Source organism: Dioscorea cayenensis, chromosome 26 (genome assembly GCF_009730915.1).
Source record: "Dioscorea cayenensis subsp. rotundata cultivar TDr96_F1 chromosome 26, TDr96_F1_v2_PseudoChromosome.rev07_lg8_w22 25.fasta, whole genome shotgun sequence".
Taxonomy (NCBI): domain Eukaryota; kingdom Viridiplantae; phylum Streptophyta; class Magnoliopsida; order Dioscoreales; family Dioscoreaceae; genus Dioscorea; species Dioscorea cayenensis.
In genome coordinates this window covers 482,161-505,494 of record NC_052496.1, presented here as the reverse complement: position 1 = coordinate 505,494, position 23,334 = coordinate 482,161, and the positions used below count along the sequence as shown (strand labels likewise).

The 23,334-nt window shown below is 39.0% G+C and overlaps 2 protein-coding genes across 2 annotated transcripts; one reads left to right on the top strand and one right to left on the bottom strand.

The window, feature by feature from the left end:
• Positions 1 to 5,799: 5,799 nt before the first annotated feature.
• On the top strand, positions 5,800 to 13,673 carry LOC120253145 (alpha-amylase 3, chloroplastic). Its single transcript, XM_039261445.1, has 13 exons — positions 5,800 to 6,178; positions 6,269 to 6,402; positions 6,509 to 6,563; positions 6,656 to 6,778; positions 7,357 to 7,504; positions 7,958 to 8,310; positions 9,543 to 10,309; positions 10,756 to 10,945; positions 11,072 to 11,178; positions 11,489 to 11,738; positions 12,619 to 12,741; positions 13,100 to 13,267; positions 13,458 to 13,673. Exons 1-13 carry the CDS (start codon positions 5,891 to 5,893, stop codon positions 13,614 to 13,616), a joined length of 2,865 nt encoding a protein of 954 aa, XP_039117379.1. The 5' UTR covers positions 5,800 to 5,890; the 3' UTR covers positions 13,617 to 13,673.
• Positions 13,674 to 14,453: 780 nt separating this feature from the next.
• On the bottom strand, positions 14,454 to 21,283 carry LOC120253146 (FACT complex subunit SSRP1). The gene is made up of 16 exons (XM_039261447.1): positions 21,151 to 21,283; positions 20,396 to 20,581; positions 19,667 to 19,772; positions 18,959 to 19,095; positions 18,523 to 18,606; positions 18,350 to 18,441; positions 18,101 to 18,209; positions 17,847 to 17,933; positions 17,648 to 17,740; positions 16,792 to 16,989; positions 16,512 to 16,663; positions 16,255 to 16,402; positions 16,076 to 16,174; positions 15,726 to 15,908; positions 15,163 to 15,241; positions 14,454 to 14,706 (listed from the first exon to the last, which is right to left on the bottom strand). Exons 1-16 carry the CDS (start codon positions 21,202 to 21,204, stop codon positions 14,576 to 14,578), a joined length of 1,938 nt encoding a protein of 645 aa, XP_039117381.1. The 5' UTR covers positions 21,205 to 21,283; the 3' UTR covers positions 14,454 to 14,575.
• Positions 21,284 to 23,334: the final 2,051 nt, after the last annotated feature.

The window sequence follows — 23,334 nt, the reverse complement described above, 5'->3', positions numbered from 1 at the left end:
TACGATTTGGTTTTCGACCCGATATATTATGGAGAGTTTTTGTGGTATTGCTAGATTCAACGGGGAGGGAAGAGTGCTAATGTTCACTGCTCGGACTTTTTGGGGAATTGGTGTTAGATGAGATATGTGAGCGATGGGGTCTCAAGTTTCTCTTGTCGGGGTTAAGTTCATCACACCGGATGGATATAAAACGGTTTGCCCAATAGAAAAACGATGTCGACTTCCATCGGATGTGTCACGTCCACTCCATCTTCAAATGTGCTGTAGTTGATCTTGTCGTCGAGACAGAAAATGTGCCATTGCCGAATCCTAATGAAAACGAGGTTTACTCGTTAGTAAGTTCCTTTTCTTTTAATTATTTCGGTTATGCAGGGGTCATTATTGTTTAAATATGTCCGATCATCTGGTTAACATATTGTACTAGTCCTTTTACGTTATTAGTTAATTGTTTAAGTATTTAATTTAACGTTTAACTATTGTCATTATCGCTTAAACATTATATTCTCCGCTTAACATATTGATCTTTTCATTTGATCAAGTGTTGGCAGGAATTCAGATTCTGCGAGTGCTCCCATTCATCCCCATGGTGACCCTGACGGTGTGGGATGTCTTACTTCCTCGTCAGATCATTCTGAAGTGTTGTCGTTGGATATTGGTCAACGTTTTGACGGTGTCGAACATTTCAGGGATGTACTTCGAAATCATGCAATCAAAAGGAATTTTGACTTCAAATTCATAAAGAACGAAAAACATCGGGTGACTGTGGATACACTGTAATTTGAAATATTTCAACTGATGTTTAAACGATATATGGTATATTTAAACAATGAAACGGAAATGTACACAACTACAACGTAAATTAAACAATGAAATGAAACTGAATGAAATTTAACCTGCCTTACAATTGAAAACAAACAAAATTTACATTGAGATATACAAGTCATGTTCTTCGAAAACAAAAACAATGAATTGAATTGTGTATTGATGGGCAACTTTCCATATTTAGTTAAACAATAAGTGCATTCATTTAAACAGAGAAAGTGTTATTTTAAACGGGTACACCGTAATTTGAAATATTTAAAACTGATGTTTAAACGATATATACTATATTTAAACAATGAAAGTGAAATGTACACAATCACAACGTAAATTAAACAATGAAATAAAACCGAATGGAATTTAACCCGCTTTACAATTCAAAACAAACAAAATTTACATTAAGATATACAAGTCATGTTCTTCGAACACGAAAACAATGAATTGAATTTGTCCAGATTTACATTTGAAAACAAAATCGATGATCGGATATACAAGACATGTTATTCAAAAATGCAATTTAACCCGCTCATGACGACCCCCTTTGTCACTGGACGCCTACCGCCTCCTCCTTAAGTATCGCGGGTAACATACCGTAATCCGAGGTAAGGAACGTCTGCTCTGCAGTAGCCGTAACTTCTCACCCCACGAAAGATCGCTCGATAAACCGCATGACGTAGACGGCTGATCGACGCTTCCTTGTTTTCGCGTGGGGTTTTCGTATGCCGCACGAGCTGCTATTGTCGTCGCCGACTCGCTTAACTCCATATCGACACGAAAGGTCGAATAGATTCCACTGCCGAGATATGCAAGTCGAGATTAGAATACCGATTTAAATACCAAACAGATATTAATCGGACATAATTAAAAAACTTACCATGTCCAACGCGTCCTTATCGCATTCTCGGACATGAAGAATAATGCCCTAGTATTCTTGTTTATCATTGTCCGGGGACGACGACATGGAAGTGGCCATTCATGATTATCTGGGAGGATGACAATTTGAACTTCACGCAGGTCGCGACAAGCATCCCGCGATCATAGCCATAATTGTGTCATGTGCGTCGTCCCCGCTTGACATAAACAACAAGTAAGTGCCTCGATGATGGGAGGCGCTTCTTGTAAGGATATGGCTCTTTCGCTCAGCGACTTTTTGTATTATGCATACGAAAGCGTCCCATCACATCATCGCTGACCATCTCCTTCCCCTCAAGCAGTAGTATAACCCGTCATGCAGTGATGTCGTCGTCATTCTTCCACACATGACAGTCTTTGAGGTTAAACGATAATGAGATATTAGAAGACCATATCAGTAAATATTTAAATGATATTATCAATTGTTACATGATATTATATATAATTAAACGAGTAAGGCGAAAAACTTAAATGATAACATAATTGTATTAAACACTATTAGGTAATAGTTAAACACTATAAGAAACTCTTTAAACAATATCATAAAAAGCGCTACACTTACTCCGTCCATAGAGCAGCTGAGGAAGATCCTCATCAACTCCCTCGTCAGATTTGTTAAGACGACTCGAGCCAACCATTTCTTCTTCTTCGAATAAAAAGCTTTCCGAGCCGATCCGGTCCAATTTTTGATTGGCCTCGATCATCTCCTCGTTGCTCTGGTCGGGGTCTTCATCAAGCATCTTCCTTCGATGCGGGGACGATGGCGGCATAAAGATCAACCGCACACATCCTTACATTGTTGTTCTTGTCGTGGGATTGTGTCCGCTTCGACGCGGGACGACGGCCGACAGAGATCAACCGCAGACACTTCCTTACATGGTTCTTGTCGTGGTGGGATCGTGTCCCCGCTGGGTCATGCAGATCGTGTCGGCCACGACCACAGCAACGGATTCGACGATCTTCTCAACCGTGGCCACGATAACGAAAGATCATCGGGGAGACACACCCTTAACTTGTTCTCGACCTTCGTGGATCGTGTCCATCTTTGACGCCGCATCTCGGCAGTCGGCTCCACCGGGTCGACGATTTCATCGAGAAGAGAGTCAACGACCTTCTCAACCAGCAGAACGGCCACATCATCTACGATGTCCTCCACCGTCTACGGCCATGTCATCAACGCGATGACGACTCAAGAATGACGATCACCGCCCGATGGTGTTGCTATTGTTTCATCGTCACCTGCGCGCTGGAGACAGAGGCAGATTGTTCTCCTCTTTTCGCAAGTCTCTTCGAATGTGGCCGCTTTGGAAACGACCTTCCCGATGATGTCGTCGCTGCGTCAAATTCCGACGCCTCGCTCGTCCCGGGTGCTTCGGGTTCTTTTCGAGGATCGGCGCACTGGCCGCTGAACGTCCCTTCCAGCGCCCACACGAGCGACAAGTCGAGGAAACTCGGTCATCAATATCTCGCACGCCCTGCATAAGAGTTGCGGTGACATCTTCGCCCAATGTCACCGTGGGGCCGCCACGGTCGGAGTGCCGCCATGGTCGGGGGACTCGCTCGTTGTCGTGGTAGGAGGGGTTGTCTGCAATCTGCCGGGGTAGGGGAGGGCTTCTCGGCCGAGGAATCGCTGCGCGTGGTGGGGTCTGGAAGTAGGAGAACGCAGGCGCCAGCACAGCACGATAGAGGGTCGCCTCTCATCCTCGCCTTCGAGCTAGTGGTTCGGGAGCAATGGCATCCATCCGCTCGGTTGGCGCCAACAAATATTTCTTCTTCAAAGATTCATGGAACCACTTTCAGAAACTATATATTTAAACGTTATAGAATATAATTAAACGGAGAATGTAATATTTAAACGGTTATTAATAATAGTTAAACGGTAAATACTAAAAGTTAAACGCTAAAAAACAATGTTTAAACATTAAAGACTTATGTTAGACATCGTCCATGATTTATTACCTCTTTTTCCATCGAGCGACGACAAGCTCGTTTCTACCGTCGCTTGCTTCCGTAAGTACTTTCACCGTAGCACAAGATCCTTGGGATCTTGCCGAACGGACTTTCTTCCCCGTTCCGGCCACCGTAGAAACCGGGACGTTAAGCGCGACCGAGCAACCCTTAATGCACTCTCGTGTCGGTCTTCTTCCCCGCAAGATCTATCTTGCACTCGGGCGGCCGCTGTGGAATATCCTCCATAAGCCACTTCAGCGTCGCCCGCGCCCATGCCAGACGCTCCCACGGCTCGGTAGATCATCGACGTAATCAACGATCCAGCTTCGTAACCGAGCATGATGTATTTGGGAAGAGGATCGTCCCCCATGAGGTACACCATCGGAGTTTGACAAAATTATCTTCTTCTCCCTCCGTCGAACAAGTTGCACCGAGTGCTCTTGACGGAGTCTCTGCCTCTCGTGAGGTCTTTGATAGATCACCGCCTCGAACGCCGACCGGTTTTCTTCTTCGAAGACCATCGCTGCCGCCATCGCAACGCTGGACCAAGAACGAGGGCCACATCTCGAGGTCCCGAAACTCGAGCAGCTTTCCCCGATCCCCGAATTTATTGGTGCGACCATCGCATCTTTCGCAAAAAGAGAATCAAGAAGGGCCCTCTCTTGGTATATGGCTTCCACCAGATGAGCCGCAAACGGTGTCCTTCGAATAATCTCCCGATGTCGAGGGGTCATGTTAACTTTCAATTCGACTAAGGTCTCCACAACCGGGTGCTCAAATAGCAACGCCCATTAACTAGGGTCGACCGCCATAATCACAAGCCCCTGCAGATTGACAAAAAGTTTAAGCTGCTAATATAAGGTTTTTAACCCAGAACTCTCGCTATTAAACAGAGATATAAAATGTTAAACGAGACCCATTTTGTTAAACAGAGACTGGAATACTTTAAACAGAGACAACAAATGTTAAACCAGTAACATCTCATTTCTTAAACGCCAACCCTCATTTGTAAAACTGCAACCATATCAAACGAAACTGAAATGTACATTATAAATATTACACAAATCATAATAATCGAAAAAAACTATTTCGAGATAGTGATACATACGAAAACGCAAAACAAAACAAAACCCTAACCGAGAAATCTCCCCTGCAGACTAACAAAACCCCAGTGAGAAATCCCCTGCAGACTTCAATATCTTCCAACAAAAAAACAGAGCACAAAACAAAACCGAAAAAAATCTTTCTTTAGAATGCATGCTAACATAAAACCATACTCAATACCTTAGATTGCAGAATCGACGAAACGCCAACTAGTACATGGGGGACTTCTCCTTCGAGATACCGTGGAAAGGGAAAAGTCGATGAAATGGCAGATTACAGAGGCTTCACGAGTAGAGACAACTTCGAGACGACCTGAATGGAAAAGTCAAGACGTGAGTTGAGAAAAAGCAATTAAACTAGCTCCAATAAATTCGTCTCTGCGATTTACCCTACTGAAAACCCCCACTTCCTCTCAAATCGCCGAGATGTACTGCAGCCCACGACTCCCCACGCAGAGGCATTTTCAGTCCCAAAAAAATTTGAAACTCACTCCGCTCACATCCGCTACGGGGGTTTCGGTTTTGAAAAACATAGACTTTTAAAAAGCGAGGGGTTTTTGGGGATTGCAAAAACTAACGGGTGTTTTTAGCAATTTTACAAACTTAAAGGGTTTTTTGGCATTTCCACTAATAATAATAATAATAATAATTAACCCATGAAAAAAACACACGTAAACCGATAAACATGCAGCCGGTTTACCAAACCAATAAAGCCAAATTAGTCGGTCCAATCTCTGGCCCGCTCTCCCTTTCAAACGTTTGCGTGTCAAAAAGTCTCACGCCTTTATCTACTACCTTAACACTCATCTTCTTCACATCCTCATATAACCAACATCCATGTAAAACAAGCCACGTGTCCATAACTGCGGGCCCCATATACTATTAATTAAACGTGGCATCTTTGCCCTCAATTATATGTTACTATTTATACCAACCCAAACAGCAGATCTGGATTCCTCTAATTAATTGCATTTTTTTAGTTGCTTTAAAGCCACCTCCACGTAAAAGCTCACCTGGATATCCTATCCGCCACTATAAAGCAAGAAGTCCCATTTCGCAGAGCTTCATTATCGATCTCTGAAGCTCTGAAGCTCTGAAGCTCATCCATGGCGATGATGACGATGATTCGATGTAAACCGATCCTCCATCTTGGTCATCGCGAGAACTCCATGTTTCCACACCTGGAGATAAGGAGATTGAAGTGTTCTACTCCGATCCGCAGCCTGATTCCCGCCGCCGCCGCCGCGATTTTCTCCAATCCTATCAGGTTTGGTACCTCCCCTAATCGATCTAGGTTTTTTCCGGTCGTTCGTGATGGATTGGCGGAAGCTCCTTCCGTTGCTGAACCTGAGGTTGTCTTCTCTGAGATTTTCCCGCTGATCCGGACGAAAATGGTAATTTCGATTTGTGGATTTGGATTTATTGTTTTTTTTTTTCAGTATTTTGTTTTATGGATGATTTGAAGGGTTTGGATGAAATGGTAGGTGGAAGGGAAGGTGACTGTAAGATTGGATCCTGTGGAGGGGGAGGGATTGGGGGGGAGGTTGGTTGTGGGTTGTGATCTTGAAGGGAGGTGGATCTTGCACTGGGGTGTCACCTACTGTGACGAACTCGGCGGGTAATCTACATCAAATTTGTGATTTTATTGAGAAATTAGATGCTGTAATTTTTTTTTACTGCTGGGATTTGCCTTGATTGGGAGTTACTCTTGTGAAAATCTCCAGTGAATGGGATCAACCACCTCTTGAAATGAGACCTCCGGGCTCTGTCGCTATTAAGGTCGTTTTCTAGGGCTTGTTCATGTTGGTATTGTTTTTATGGCCTTTTTTTTTTCTTTGTATTTGGACTGATGTTCATTATCCTACTCGCAGGACTACGCGATAGAGACACCCATGAAGAAATCTTCTTCCTCTGGGGAAGGACGTTTTTTAAATGAACTTCAAATCAACATTAGTAACTCTACTTCCATTTCGGCAATTCATTTTGTGCTCAAGGTATTAATCTCTTATCTTTTGTAGTTGATTCATCAGCTCCCTTTAATTCTGTGTTTAGGGACATGGCTGATCATCTGGGTAATTTACTTGTCTGTTGTACTTGTAATGTTGATGTACAAATTCTATGTAGTAAATGGTCGATACCATATGGACCAGCCAGTAAGGATCAATATGTTTACCTAATCTATTATTTTACTACTGATCATTGTATTGCAAATAATTTGTTAGAGTAATTGCCTGGGAACGATCCATAGAGGATTTCTGCCGAATTTGAGGTTGTCTTAATCTCCTTCCAGCCAGATATGCTGATAACTAGCTTGATACCTAACCCTGTGACTGTCTCAGCTTGGATATTTTCTTATACAGATAAATTAAGTTAACAACAGTGGTACATACACTGCAAAGATTTGAATTATTGTTTTTTGAGTAATCTCGACAATTCCATCCACATTAGCTTTATGTTGCAGGAGCTCAAAGCACTTTTTCATTGGCATTTAATGGTTTAACGCTTCATACTTTATCCTTTTATTGTCAGTCAGTATGACTACAATTGTGGGTACAATTGTGTGATTCCTTAGGAAGAAGAATCAGGAGCTTGGTTTCAGCTCAAGGGAAGGGATTTTAGAGTTCCTCTGATGGGTTATGTTAACGGAGATGAAAAGGCAGCTTATCTCAATGGGGATCAAAACCAGGATGAAGACAAGCAAAGCTTCAGCATTTGGCCAGGTTTGATTTTTTTTGTATTCCGTTTGATACCATTTTAAAGTACAGTTTTACTAATAGCCATTTATTCTTATACAAGTAACTATTATATGTGTGCCCATCTGATATAATGCTTGGACAATAACTTAGTCTACCTTGAGTAAGTGCATTTCACCTTTCATAATAGTAGTCAAAGCTTAAATTTGAGTAGGATAACATGACTTTGTACCATTGTTTTGTTTTTATTATCATAATTTGATACTCGGGTTGTTACTGGGCATTTTGATGTCTTGTTCTGGTGTAGCACCACAAATTTTGTTATTCTTTAGTCATTCTGTTTCTATTTATTGTTTTTGGAATTCAGATGCGTACCAGATTTCTTTTTATCTTTTTGGGTCAATTAACTTCTGGATTGATCACTCTGTCCTTGATAGATTTGTACTGACAACAAAGAGTTTTGATGCTTTCTGTTGTCAGGAGCTTTTGACCAAATCTCTAGCTTACTGTTGAATGCTGAAGGTCCTCAATCAAAAGAAAAGGATGCTGTTTTCAAAGCAAAACCTAGTATGAAGCAGAGTAGGCACAGTGGATTTTATGAGGAATATGCTATATCAAAAGAGGAGAAAGTTAAAAATACGGTGACAGTTACAGTGATGAAAAGCAATGAGACAGATAAAAATCTCGTATACTTTGAGACTGATCTACCGGGAGATGTCACTATCCATTGGGGTGTCTGCAGGGATAACAGTAAGAAATGGGAGATCCCTCCCACTCCACATCCTCCAGCAACAAAAATTTTTAGACGTAATGCCCTACAGACTTCATTACAGGTATGTTTGATTGCAAACTTTTATCTCTAGTTAGTGGTGTCTAAGGTTTGAGCTCTTTAATTTCTGTCTTTCTACCCCTATCAAGTTTAAGCGGATGCAACATGTTCAACACTCACCTTGTTGTACCGGCTTGTATTTGAATTTTTGAACTGGATATAGTTTAAATCCCAATGTTTTATGGGGCCTGGGTACCTTCATTGTTGGACTTACCTAATCTGTTAAAAGTTTGTTTTTACTATGAATAACCTATCTATATTGACAATTTTTATGTGTAGGTACCTGGTTCACCCAAATTAATACGGCTTGGAAAAAAGCCATGACTTGGGATGGGTTTGGAATACAAAATTAAGCCAGAATGGGTAGGACTGCTATGGGATTTGAACATTAGGTATCCTAAATCTGAACCCGTACATATACTTCAAAGGCATCCTAGAGAGAACCCATGAAACCCAAAACCTGAATATCTTGCATATATGTTGGTGTACATATATAATTAGAATGTTTGATTGTTAAATTATTAATTACCATTAGTTTGGGTAAATGCAGGTCATTAAATTATTTTCTAAATAACCCTAATTTTCAAATATCAAGACTTGAAAGGAACTTTTTATCTTTATTTATTTTGTTGGTTTGCCAAAATATCATTTTTATTCTCACTATATGATTCATCATGATAAATATGCCATTAAGTTTGTATAATATATGATTAAAATACTTCTATTTAAAAGGGTTTGTTATGGTACATAGTCTAGAATGGAGGTTATAAACCTGCTTATAACACGGCTGGATTACAAAATTTTAATCAGGTAATGGGTTTCCATGCCTAACTCTGAGGCCACTACATGCTTGCATTCTTCAAATCTTGTGCTGCTTCAAATTTTAAGCCATCCTGCATGTTACCTGGGTAGGTCTTTCACATGAACAAGTCCAGAAATGGTTGATATATAGCTTTACATGTTCTTAATCATTCCTTTTAGGATGTTCACTTAATTTCCAGCTGCCTTGCAATTTAATCACATAAAATATGATGGGTCCAAGGTTGTATTATTAGTATATTATCGATTGTGCTATACATTTCTAGTTATGGAGTTTTAGTATTTGGCTTCATAAGCCTAAATGCTAGCCTTTTATCTATTTTACCTTATTTGTAAACCTTTCACACTTGAACTTTAATGACTACCTATTGATCCTGTTTGCTAAGTTATGATCCGTACATTCCGTTTTTGTTGCAGCATAAAAAGGATGGCCTTGGTTGTTGGGCGTCATTTCTGTTGGACAATGATATTGCAGGTCTGCTTTTTGTGCTCAAGCTTAAGGAATATGTATGGTTGAATAATATGGGAACTGATTTCTATATTCCTCTCATAAGCATGAGTAGTTTGCCCTCTCAAACCAGCAGGGATATTGAATGGACCAAGCCTTATAACCTGGAAAAAAGTGATGCACAAGTAGGTGTGCATCCATTTGAAAGCAAGTCTCTGGAGCTTAGTACTCCTCAAATTGAAGGTGCTGAATCTAATTTACCTGGAGACTTTGGGAAAACAAAGGAGGAATCATTAGGAGTTGATCATGCTACCTATACTGCTGAAATCATCAATGAAATACGTAATTTAGTGACGGATATTTCCTCTGAAAAACGCAAATCAACAAAGACTAAAGAAGCACAAGAAAGTATCCTGCAAGAAATTGAAAAATTGGCTGCAGAAGCTTACAGCATCTTCAGAAGCTCAATACCAACATTTGAGGAATCTGTTCTTGATGTTGCTGAGACTTTGGAACCTAGTAAAAAAGTGTGTTCTGGTACAGGCTCAGGATATGAAATACTTTGTCAAGGATTTAACTGGGAATCTAATAAATCTGGAAGATGGTATTCTGAGCTCAGTGCAAAGGCCAGTGAACTGTCTTCTCTGGGTTTTACGGTAATATGGTTGCCACCTCCTACTGAATCTGTATCACCTGAAGGTTACATGCCAAAGGACTTATATAATTTGAACTCCAGGTATTAGTTTGTGCTCAAGAAATTTCTCTATTCTCACACCATTACCAGTCAAAGGATCAATTTTTTCATGTTAATGATTAATGACTTGAACCAGGTCCTTTTCGTTTATTTATTCTGCCTGTGCTTGCAGTAAGTTGGATGTTCCTTTAATTATCAATTTATAGGATTTCCTTCTTAAGACCTATGCAGGTTGGTGACTTGTCACTTTCCATCTGGCATTAATTATAAGAATATGTATAAATTGCAATCTTATAGAAGTTGGAAAGAACCTATATAATGTTTCATTAACCTCTAGATCTGAATTGGAAATGATTGCATGGTGCTAGTCAATATTTGATGTTCAAGATTCTGAATAAATTAAAGTTAATTTCTTCCATATTCTGGAATGGTCTCAGAATTTATTTTCTTCAATACAATAGTCTTGCTCTTATTTTCAATATTACCAGGTATGGAAGCATGGAAGAGTTAAAGGATCTTGTGGGAAGGTTCCATGATGTAGGAATCTCGGTTTTAGGTGATGTTGTCTTAAATCATCGTTGTGCACATTATAAAAATGGGAATGGTATATGGAATATCTTTGGTGGTCGCCTAAATTGGGATGACCGGGCTGTTGTTGCTGATGATCCACATTTCCAGGTAATGATATATCTTGGTTATGACTTCATTGCAGTGTTATCAGGGCCTTTTCTGCTCATGGTGTTGATGCTATTAATTGTTTAATTGCTTTTTCTCTTGTTTTGTAAAAATTGTTTCCTTCTTCAGGGAAGAGGCAACAAAAGTAGTGGGGATAATTTCCATGCTGCTCCAAACATTGATCACTCTCAGGATTTTGTAAGGAAGGATCTAAAGGAATGGCTTTGTTGGTTGAGGTCTGTTGATGTCTCTTTTCATTTTCAGATTCTAGGGATGATGTTTATGGAAAAAGAAGGAATGCCTTATACACACACACACACACACACACACACACACACACACATATATATATATATATATTTGAGTGAAATGCTTTTTTTAATTCACATTGCCAATTTAACTGATTTGACATAAGATGAATCTTCCATTAGATAACAAGATTTCCTTTAATATCCATATTTTTCACTTGTTTGTACAAGCAAAGGTTTTGCAACCTCCCTGCTTGTTTTCATTGCACAAATAACATCTGCTCTTATTGGCGTGCAGAAAAGAAGTTGGCTATGATGGATGGAGATTAGACTTTGTCAGGGGATTCTGGGGTGGTTATGTCAAAGACTACTTGGAAGCAAGTGAACCATACTTTGCTGTCGGTGAATACTGGGATTCTCTTAGTTATACATATGGTGAGATGGACCATAATCAAGATGCACACAGGCAGAGAATCGTTGACTGGATAAACGCAACAAATGGAACTGCCGGTGCCTTTGATGTCACTACGAAAGGGATTCTTCATGCGGTAACACTATAGCTCTTATTTCATCAAAGTGTTTTTTTTCTCCTTTTTGTATCTCTTTACCTTGAAGTTCAAAGGAGCAATATAATGAAACGAATTCTTCCATTACCAGCAGTCTAGAGTCCGGACTGTAGATGCTCTGAAATTTATATAGAATCTTCTTTCTACGTGTTTAGTGGTGGCCACTTTAAAAGCAACTGCATGCATATGACTAAGCATCATTTAGGAGTGCTTCGTAGTTCAGACTGGGCTCAAGGCATAGGGATTTATTAAGTTGTAGCACAACCTTCCTGTGTGAATTAAATGAAGTTTAAAAGATCTATACCCTTTCTCACACATTCTCTTTACTACATGCTTTAATGGTGAACTTACTATCTGATATGTATTTTTCATGATTATCAAATGAGAGGCCTTTCTTTTGCAACCGGTTAAAGAACCCTTTTTATTTTTCTTTGATTAAGGAATGATCAATGAGCTGTGATCTCTAATATGTAGCCTAATCCTCATTGATTAATCTTTGAATAGGTCACCAGTAAAAACATACTGGCAGATTAGGCTTTATTTCACCATGAAAATTAATGTGAGTTATGCCTTTTTTCTGTTTTAGTCTTCATGGAGTAGTCCTTAGCTTCTTTAGCGTACTTCCTGATTTCTGTTGGCCACAGTCCACTTCCTAAGATTGAGTTCGCATCTTTTAGTATGATATATTCCATAAACTTTTGGGAGCAAACAATACATGTTCTCTGTGAGAAAACATGTTCTGATGCTTTGATATGACAAAATTGCCAATGATTTGCTTTGTGAATTCCCAAATTTCGAGATAATGGATTTATAGAATGAGCCCAATTTTGCCTTCACTTACAGAGTATTTGTTGTCAACTAGGCTCTGGAGAGATGCGAGTATTGGCGGCTATCTGATTCCAAAGGAAAACCTCCTGGAGTTGTTGGCTGGTGGCCATCACGTGCTGTTACCTTCATAGAGAATCATGATACTGGTTCTACTCAGGTAGAATACGTTCTTAATGTCTTCAAATACTATATAAAAAGAAGAAACAAGTAGTTTAAATCTGTTCTCCATATTATCTTCTTTTGTGCTCAAGCAAATATCTTTTCTCAATTTGGGTCAGCCAGCCTATACATGGAGAAGTCAAGAAAATTAATGAATTCAATATCTCAATGAATTCACTGCCTATCTGCTTTTTTTTTTTTCTCCTACTTGACGATTGTTTACAATAGCTTAGGTCTAGGTTTTAACCAATACATAAATAAATAAATAAATAAAAATAAGCTCATTATCATCCAAAAAGGCAGGTTTATCATCCAATACTTTTTTTTTATCATCTTTTACTTGTTATTTTCTTCAGGGCCATTGGAGATTCCCGGCTGGTAAAGAGATGCAGGGATACGCATACATCTTGACACATCCAGGCACACCTGCGGTTTTCTATGACCACATTTTCTCTCATCATCAACAAGAGATTTCCAGAATAATTTCACTCAGAAATCGCAACAAAATACATTGCAGGAGTGAGGTTTGTCTAATCAGCTTTTAAGTTTCTAATTAAAGATTTTTCGACCTAGATTACACATAAACCATCAATATTTCGTAGCTATGCATTGATAAATAGGGATAGGATCTCTCTCTAAGATCCTTATTCTTTATGGAGAACATTTTTCTGGACATGGTTCTATAGTTTCCAACAGACATCTGGTTAATTTCAGGTAAAAATAACCAAGGCAGAGAGGGATGTGTATGCAGCTGAGATGGATGAAAAAGTAGTTGTCAAAATTGGGCCGGGATATTATGAACCAGCAAATGGTCCTAAACAATGGGTTGTTGCGGCCGAGGGAAGAGATTACAAGATCTGGGAAGCATTATAAACCTCCATATTAGCATCTCATTTTTATCAATTGATGGTACACCAAAATTATTAAAAAGACAGCAAGTGCCGACACTGGGAAGCTGTCTTATATACCAATAAGACTGCCAGGATTCTGGAGAATGCCACATGAAAGCATGCCTGAGGACCTGAGTGAGTAAAGTATTATGGTAGTGTACTTTGTACTAGTCGTTTATGTGTCATTAAGTATTCTTGATTTGTGAATGTTCCTATTCAAATGGTGTTATATAGTTAATAGTCCTTGTTGGAATAGTTATACACGCTACGGAGAGAGAGATTTATATATTGTGTATTAGTGAATATTAGTGAAGATGGTTACATCTCGTTTTCAAACATTGGTTAACCATAAAAGCGTGGATAGTTCCAATATACGAAGTTATCGGTGATATATTTGTAATCAGCTCGCATATCCGTTTCTATCTACTAATGCAAAATTTTAAAATTATTCTATACATTTTTAACGCAGTTATTTTTATTCAAAGCCTGATTTAAGAGTATTCTCATGAACAGCAAGCCGTGAAATCTCACTACAAGATCTCTCCTTCTTCTTATGATTATTATTACTATGATATAACTTATTTGTAAGTTTATATAGATATTCTCACAATTAACCTTTTGAAACGAACTTTTAAACCATCAAACCTTTTTGTAAGAATCTAGTTCTTTCTGGCTTGAGTCCAAAATTTGAGCTCAAGTTTCAAAGAAGCTAAATTCTATCTAAGGTCAGCTTGTTAGCATGAGTCCAAAATTTTTGATCAAGTTGGCGAGCCTCAACCACATGGAACAATAATAATGCCTCTAAGCAACTAGCGCAGCCTTTTTGGTAGAAATAGGAAGCTATATAATTAAGGTAGAACACTATATAATAAGGTCTAAACGACATAATCTCAATTCCCAACATTAGCCTCAAAACATTCCAACACTTGCCTGAACAAGGCATCACCCACTGTCGGATTCATTACCCGAGTCGATATTCATCGCAGATGCACCACTTTTGTATCCAGCCATGGCTTCCCTGTACCGCTTCATATCCGCCCGAGCCATTGCTTCAAAGGGCTCTTTCTCCTCAGCTGTTCACAAAGCATGTAAAACATTCATCATCAATATCTCAAATTATAAAATGAGTATTCAATCTTGATAAGTATCTAATATAAATTTCAGATGATAGACTGTCCCAATGAAGTTGCAGTTCCTGAGAATGTATAGATGAACTGCAGCTATCTTGTGAAAGTTTGCAGGGATGAGCTCAAAAATCATGCTCAACACAATTTGTGATTTCATCATCAAAAGCTTAAAGTTGTGCTGGTTGACATAATGGCAAGACAAATGCAAATACTTGTTCTGGGTTCTAATTATAATATACAACATGCCCACACCTGTATCTACATATATGTATATTAGTGCATGTTTCAAAATGGTGAAGATCAAACCTTTATTAAAAATTATAGACACATAAGGAAATGATTGTAAGATTAGTGACAAGAACATTAGAACAGCTTCGCTTGGCACACAGACCAAAGCCATACCTGACATTTTCTTCCACCTATCTCCCAAAGCTCTTCCAACATCAGTGAATGACAATCCAGGGTTGCTTTTCTTAATATTCTGCACGAATAGCCACACAAGAATCACCCTCCTTTCATAGCTAAAAGAACATGCCACTATTATATGAATTATTATCAAGCACACATGAGAATCAATGCTTTTCTTAGCTCATGTTGTGTTATTTTGTTGCAAAAACACCGATAATTTTCTCATTTTCTACCTTTTCTTCATAAAAAGTTTCTGATTTTTACAGCAAAGTGTTGATTAAACTTGCAGAAGTGACACACAGACAGATCAAGATCAATAAAACAGTTGCAATTAGGAACTATCTTGGAATTAAGAAACTGATAATCATAGAAAAGACAGATCAAATAGTGATTCAAATTTATAAGATACTCGATCTCAATGTTTCACCTAAGAAAACAGCAAGCATGAAATAGGTGATAAAACATACCAGGATGTGAGAAATAACATGCTACACAGCTACAGAAAGGTTCAGGTAACACATTCTTAGAACAGTAAAGCACAGATATTTAGTGTATACCTCTCTTTCAGAATTTGAGAAGAACATAAATGCAGACATTGCACGTTTTGGCGCATTAGGATCTTTTTTCTTCTTTTGTCTTCGTTTCTTTGAACCATCTTCCTCTCCATCCTTAGCTTTCTTCTTGGAAGATGATGCTTTAGCAGCAGCAGCTTCTTTCTTTAAATCCTTTTTCACCGGTTTCTGATTTGGTAAAGAGCACAACATAAAGAGTAAAAGCAAATGACTGTCAAATTTACTTAAGCCAATACCCGGAAACAGAAGCTAAGATGCCCTTCCACAAATTAGGGAAAAAAACAATTCTAGGGTTTCAAATGGAATATCACTAAAACGGAACATCTAATAATTACTTCTCTTTCTCCAGCACTTTCGCTTGCATCAGATTCCTCTTCACCAGAATCATCAGTAGGAGATCCACCATCATCCTTTTCAACAACAAAATCTTCATCCTGATAACATAAAATGTTGGTATCTCAAAATCAAATCCTAAAGAAAAATAGTACTAGAAGATGAAGGAAGTTGAGGGCACCTCTTCATCACTTTCTTCACCACCAGCTGCATTTTTGATCCGCTCGAGATGTGGGTCTACAGCATCATCATCATCATTGTCAAGAACAGCTGCAACAGTATTCGTAGTTTTCGCATCTCCAAGGTTCATGATTTTCAAACCTTTTCCACTTGATTAATGCCAAAGTAGAATGAAGACATCACAAAAAGGATCTTACAAATGGTTTGCACATAAAACACACAAACCACACACCAACAAGAAAAGGCTACAACACTTACTTAATAAAGTCAAAGAGATTATGATATTCGTTCCTCTGGATGTTTCTAAAGAGATGTTCTTGGTCATTTTTCAGTTTTACCAGCAGATCAAAATAGTGTGAACTGACACTCGAGCCTCCGGCACCATGCCGCTCAAACTCAACATATTCAATCTGCAATAAACCTTAACACATGAAGATGCCACACACCAAAAGAAATGGCTATTAAAACAAGGCAAGGTATGCTGAGCATAGCAGCCTATTCAAACCACTGAATATTTACACATAGCACATGCAAATACCTCATCATGAAGTATGAGAGTGGGAGGTCTAGGCAAGAAGAAAAAGCTCTTCTCAAGTGGGTATAGAATTCCATCTTCAGCCTTCAATGATGATTTCACCGCATATCCATCCTGGCAACTGCGGAATTTTCCTGGTTTAGTAACTTTGGCACCAGATAGGCCGCGCAAAACAGTAGTGAAAACTTCATGGATCAACCCCTAAAAGAGTCCAACACAATCAATTAGAAAAAAAAAACATGACAGTTTGCAACACACTGCTTGCCCCAAGGGTAACAATTAAAATAAGTTGAAAAAAACATAAAGCTGGAAATGAACACCACATCATCTCTTTGGGTGGCACACAACAATGTCAAGTGTGTAGCAGAACTGGGATCAAACTCTAGGTTGAAGACAATTTCTTAAGAAGAAGCATTCACACTTTGAATTGAATTACTATGATACTGGAAACATCACTAGAAGTCATGCAACTACAATAAAAACTGCAAACAGCCAGCCCTCGTTGCAGAAAACACTTGCAGTTTAAGAACCACATCATAAATTGCAAATTGCCACATAAGCAACAGAATGTTTATGAACATGTCTTCTATCAGGAGTGGGCCACATGTCTATCACACATTGCTCTAAGATCTGATTGTACAACAGCCAATATTTAAGTCAGATAAGAATCTTTTGAATATTAATATAATGAAGTTTCCACAAACTCTGCATAGACAATTCCTGTATCAGTTAGGAAACTTTCAAACAGATAATCAACCATAGCATGAGTAGGTTTGACTCATGAAGATAATCAACCATGGTATGCATAGATTTGACTCCTGAAACTTCCCAGTTCATGAAACACAAATAGAAAAATTACCTTGTATGAAGCCTCTAGCCTATCCTTGTACTTGGTAGCCAATAGCTCATCACTCATTGAAAGGGCACTTTCAACTACAGCTTCCGTTTCAAACTAGAGAGCAAAAGACCATGAGCAAACATTGTCACCACAGCAAAAGACCATGAGCAAACGTTGTCACCACAAAATTATGGTGGATCATATTGTAGTTTAGAATTACCTGAAGAACAATATGTGGGTATAAAGTTTGCCCCTTCCGGATAGGAGGATCAAGTGTCACAACAACAAAAGTATGAGGTTGATTGGACTGCAGAGAACGGAGAAAACTTACAAAGTAAGATCATCCTGAAAAAGCTTGCAAGAGCCAATTAAAGTTAGAAGTAGAAAGTATCAGCAGCCACCCCAAAAAAACATGTATATCAACAGCTATTGTGGTAATAAGTAGATTCAGGACCAAAATAAAATAAAAGAAACCTTTGGCAGTAGAAAGAGTCGGACAACACTGCTATATTGTATTTTAAAATCATTAGCCTGTCCTTGGAGCCTCAAGAACGAAAGATGAAGCTCAACACTGTATCGGCCTCTGCAGGGAGAAATTTTTGCTTTAGACTTTAAATAGAATTGGAAAAAAGAAAAAAAAGAAAAAAAAGAAATGCTGGTGTTAAATCAAAGGAAATATATCAAACCGCCGAACAAGCAGTCACTTGGTTCAATAGTTTATACCTTGGGGTAAGGACCGCAATTCCTTCAAAAGTGACAACAGCTTCATCACTAGATCCAACATCTGCCATGGCCAATATCTTATCAAGCAAAACCTACAAAAAGAAGATAGAACAGGTTATCATGATCACCAGAAACTCATCAAAAACTAAGCCAATCGGGCCAGACTTCTATACCTGAGCTGGTGGACGACTTTCATCACCAGCAAACTGAATATTAGAGTTGGGTATGTGAAAACTTAAATCCACCAGCGAATCTTTCTATCATTAAAAAAGATAAAAGTCAGAAAAAAAACAATGATCCAGTGAAGCACTATGCAGAAACTGTGACAAGCTAAGATTATTATTATTTTTTTTTGGGCAAAAGTGGCAAGTGAAATTTTAGTGGGGTGAAAAAAAAGGATGTGAACCTAAGGCACATCAGCCGGACAGTCAGAAAGTAACACTAAGACCCAACCAAAATTTTGGTGTTTCTAACAAAGGAAATCTACAGAAATCAAAGTATGTTTTTTGCATGACAACTGGCTCGACAAGAAAAAACAGTTCACAAAACCAAATGGCAATAGGACAACAGCAGATATTACATCCATGAAAGGAGTACTAGATGAGGCACCTCATTTGCACCAGTTGTATCATCCACATGAAATTCCATGTATACGTCATTCTTTCCTTGAAGTTGTGTTACAGCAACATCTGCTAGAGAAACTTCAAATGCTTGCTTGGAACCAACATTAAATGTAAGCATATTTCCTGCAGTTTATGGGAATTTCACAATATTCAATACTTAGTTGATATGATTAATGCAACCAGGAAAAGACCAGATAACGACAAATGCAAATGATAATTACAGCAGTGTGCAAAGTGAAAACAGCATTGAATTCATGCTAATATTTGTATGCCCAAAAGAAGCTTAATCACTACAAATGATAAGTTCATTTCAATTATCATCCAACAAATAAAATGAAATAAAAAACTATTAACAACTTATGATTATGAGTTCAACAACATAAGATTCATATCAGAACAGATCATCAATGGTTCAGTAGATCACCTATATGCAATGGAAAACATATTTGCAATTTGAAAGAGTTAGGCAAATCACATCATATTTAATGATGGATTTAAAACAGTTTATCTAGATAGAACCTAAGTAAGTGTACAGGACTATTAGATTATGCCATCTGATTTCGAATAGGAAAAACAGAAAAGGGTTCAGAAATTCATTAAACACTCATAGATCTATTGTTCACAGGTCACAGGTAAATGACAAAAACTGATAAATTTGCTAACAAAAACACAAGAAAGGGGCAATATTAGTAACCATCTATATCAACTTCGCCCCAGTTGTGGCCGCTGACAGACAGCTGCTTCTCATCTGGAGTTACACCAAGATATTTTTGAATAAAACTTGTCAAGCTAGTGACATCCTGTGCCAGAAAAAAGACACCATCAATATAAAAAACAACCAAACCAATGAATACTGATCAAACAGGATATCAAAATATTTATATTGAAACTGCAAATGAGTCAAATTGAAATATAGCACACATATAACATAAATAAAGGCCACAAGGGGAAAAAGGAACTCATTAGATATACCCATAAAAAAATGATGGGATACCTAACACAAGAGTTTCAATCATGCAATATAATAGGCTCATTTTCTCCAGTCCAAAAAAAAAAATTATCCAATCAAAACAATAACACAACCTAAGAAACAAAGAGGACTTTGTATGTTTATGCGCACTCTCGTGTCAGATTTTCCTATGATGTAGCCCTCAAAATTCAGTAATATTTGAAATTGGAAATAGGTTAAGTGGGATGAGTCACTTTTGAGGTATCACTCAGTTCAGCCAATAGTCTGTCCTGTACCTATGTTACCCTATTATTCTCCTCTACTTCTCACTGCATTCTAAATCTTCAACAATCAGAACACAAGCATAGGAAAGAAAGCATGTACAACATGAAAGAGATAGAGGTGTTTTTGTGCACCCTTACACCTATGAGTGTTCATGTCCATATGTGTGCATATGTGTCAGTGAACTCTAACCTGCTCTCGGAAGCCAATGAATTTGTAAAACAAGCCATCCTTAATCCTAACACCTAGCTGATATGACCTGGGAACCTTCATCCAGGTCATTCGCGAAATATCAGCTTTTTCAATCTCGACCACCTTTCCACCACCCTGCTTCTTCCATGAAATTCCTCCAGAATGCACCCTTAGTTGGCCCGGCTTCTGCAATCACCTCATCACAAGACACATACAATTAAAAAAGCTTAAACAAATAAACAAAGACATTTAGAATTTATATGCTCAATGTATACGCACGACTCTCAAAACCCTTCTTTGACGTTGCAACCCGAAAAATTATCAGCGATAATTAAAAGAAAAGAAAAAGTAAAAAATGACAGAAACCAGATACCGTATACTATCATCGATCATTCTCTTCTATAAAAACATTTAAAAAAAAAAGGAAGAACAATAATTTTTCACTTTTCAGCTGCCAAGCTTGATGAAACCCTAGAAACCCACGGCATGATAGACTCCAAAGAAGATCAATTCTATCCTCTACTTCCCATCGAGCAACCGAAACATCATATATTAAAACAAACGAAGAAAACGAAACCCTTTTGTAAAGCGAATCAGATAACAAGAGAAACTCACAAGCACCAACAATAAAGACCAAATGCCAAAAAAAAACCCTAAAAGCGTTGCGAAGAGATCGATCAGGAGCGAAGAAAACGAGCAACCCTACAAGCCATCGAGGGCATCAATCGAGACAAGAAGAAGAAGAGAGAGTGTACCGTCCCACCGCGGCCGCCGAGGAGGATGTTGTTGAAGTGATGCCCGTCCACCATCGCTGCGAACTGGGCGGTGTTCGAATGAGAGCGGTGAGAGGCCTTGCTCTCCTTTTAAGCTGTCACTGGTAACGTTTTTGCAGAAAAACCATCTAAACTACTCAAAATTCTTTTTCACTCCCTCCCGGCTTTTTTTTTAGAAAACTGGTAAAATAACAAGTTCGAAATGAAAAGAACAATACTCACGATTTTTTTTTAAAAAAAATTTACATCCAAACCTGTTTAAAAAAAAATATATGATAAATTTTAGTGGAAATTGCCAAAAAAACCCTTTAAGTTTGTAAAATTGCCAAAAACACCCCGTTAGTTTTGCAATCCCCAAAAACCCCCTCCTTTTAAAGTCTATGTTTTTCAAACCCCCAAACCCTGTAACGGATGTGAACGGAGTGAGTTTCAAATTTTTTTGGACGAAAATGCCCTTGCATGGGGAGTCGTGGGTCGCAGCCCATCTCGGCGATTTGAGAGGAAGTGGGGGTTTTTCCGTAGGGTAACCCCGAGAGACTAATTTATCGGAGCCGCTTTAATTGCTTTTTTTCTCAACTCACGCCTTCGCCTTTTCCATTTCAAGTCGCCTCCGAAGTTGTCTCTCACCGCTAAGCCTCCGAATTGCCATTTCATCGCCTTTTCCCTTTCCACCCAGATCTCAAGGAGAAGTCCCCTCGCAGAACTAGTTGGCATTTCATCGCTTGCAATCTAAGGTATTGAGTATGGTTTTATGTTAACCTGCTCATACAAAGAAAGATTTTTTTCGGTTTTGTTTTCGTGCTCCCTGCTTTTTGTTGGAAGATATCAAGTCTCGCAGGGGATTTCTACCGGGGTTTTGTTAGTCCGCAGGAGATTTCTGCTAGGGTTTTGTTTTTGTTTTTGCATTTTCAGATGTATACACTATCGAAATAGTTTTTTTTCGATTGTTATGATTTCGTGTAATATTTATAATGTACATTTCCGCTTCGCTTGATATGGTTGCGCTTTTACAAACGAGGTCGACGCTTAAGAAATGAGATGTTACAGCTTAACATTTGTTGTCTCTGCTTAGTATTCCCTGCCTCTGCTTAACAAAATGGGTCTCTGCTTAACATTTTATATCTCTGCTTAATAACCGAGAGTTTACCGCTTAAAAACCTTATATTAACGCTTAAACTTTTGTCAATACCGCAGCTTGTGATTACGGCGGTCAACCTAGTTAATGGGCGCTGCTATTTGACACCGGCCAGGAGACCTTAGTCGAATCGAAAGTTAACACGACCCCTCGACACTCGGGAGATTATTCGAAGGGACACCGCTTATGCGGCTCATCGAGCTCGAAGCCATATACCAAGAGAGGGCCCTTCTTGATTCTCTTTTGCAAAGCGTACGATGGTCGCACTCAATAAATTCGAGGATCGGGAAAGCTCGCCGAAGTTTCGCACCTCAAGATGTGGCCCTCGCTCTTGGTCTCAGGGCTAGCGATGGCGACGCAGCTGGTCTTTCGTAAGAAGAAAACCAGTCGCTGCTCAAGGCCTGGGTGATCTCATCAAAGACCCACGAGAGACACGAGACTCCATCAAGAGCACTCGTGCAACTTGTTCGACAGAGGGAGAAGAAGATAATTTTGTCAAACTCCCGACGGCGTACTTCACGGGGACAGCCCTCTTCCCAAATACATCATGCTCGGTTCCGAATCGGATCGCTGATTACGCCGATGATCTACCACCATGGGGCGACACGCACGGGCGCAGGCGACGCACAAGTGGCTTGCATGGAGGATATTCCACAAGCGGCCGCCCGAGTGCAAGATAGATGCGCCGGGAAGAAGACCAACACGTGGTACATTAAGGGTTGCTCTGGTCGCGCTTAACGTCCCTGGTTTTTACGAGATGACCGAACGGGGAAGAAAGTCCGCTTTCGCAAGATCCCAAGGATGTCGCTACTACGCTGAAAGTACTTACCTAAGCAAGCGACTGTGAGAAACGAGCTTGTCATCGCCGATGGAAAAAGAGGTAATAAATCATGGACAATGTCTAACATAAGTCTTTAATGTTTAAACATTGTTTTTTTAGCGCTTAACTTTAGTATTTACCGCTTAACTATTATTAATAACCGCTTAAATATTCTCGCTCTCCGCTTAATTATATTCTATAACGCTTAAAT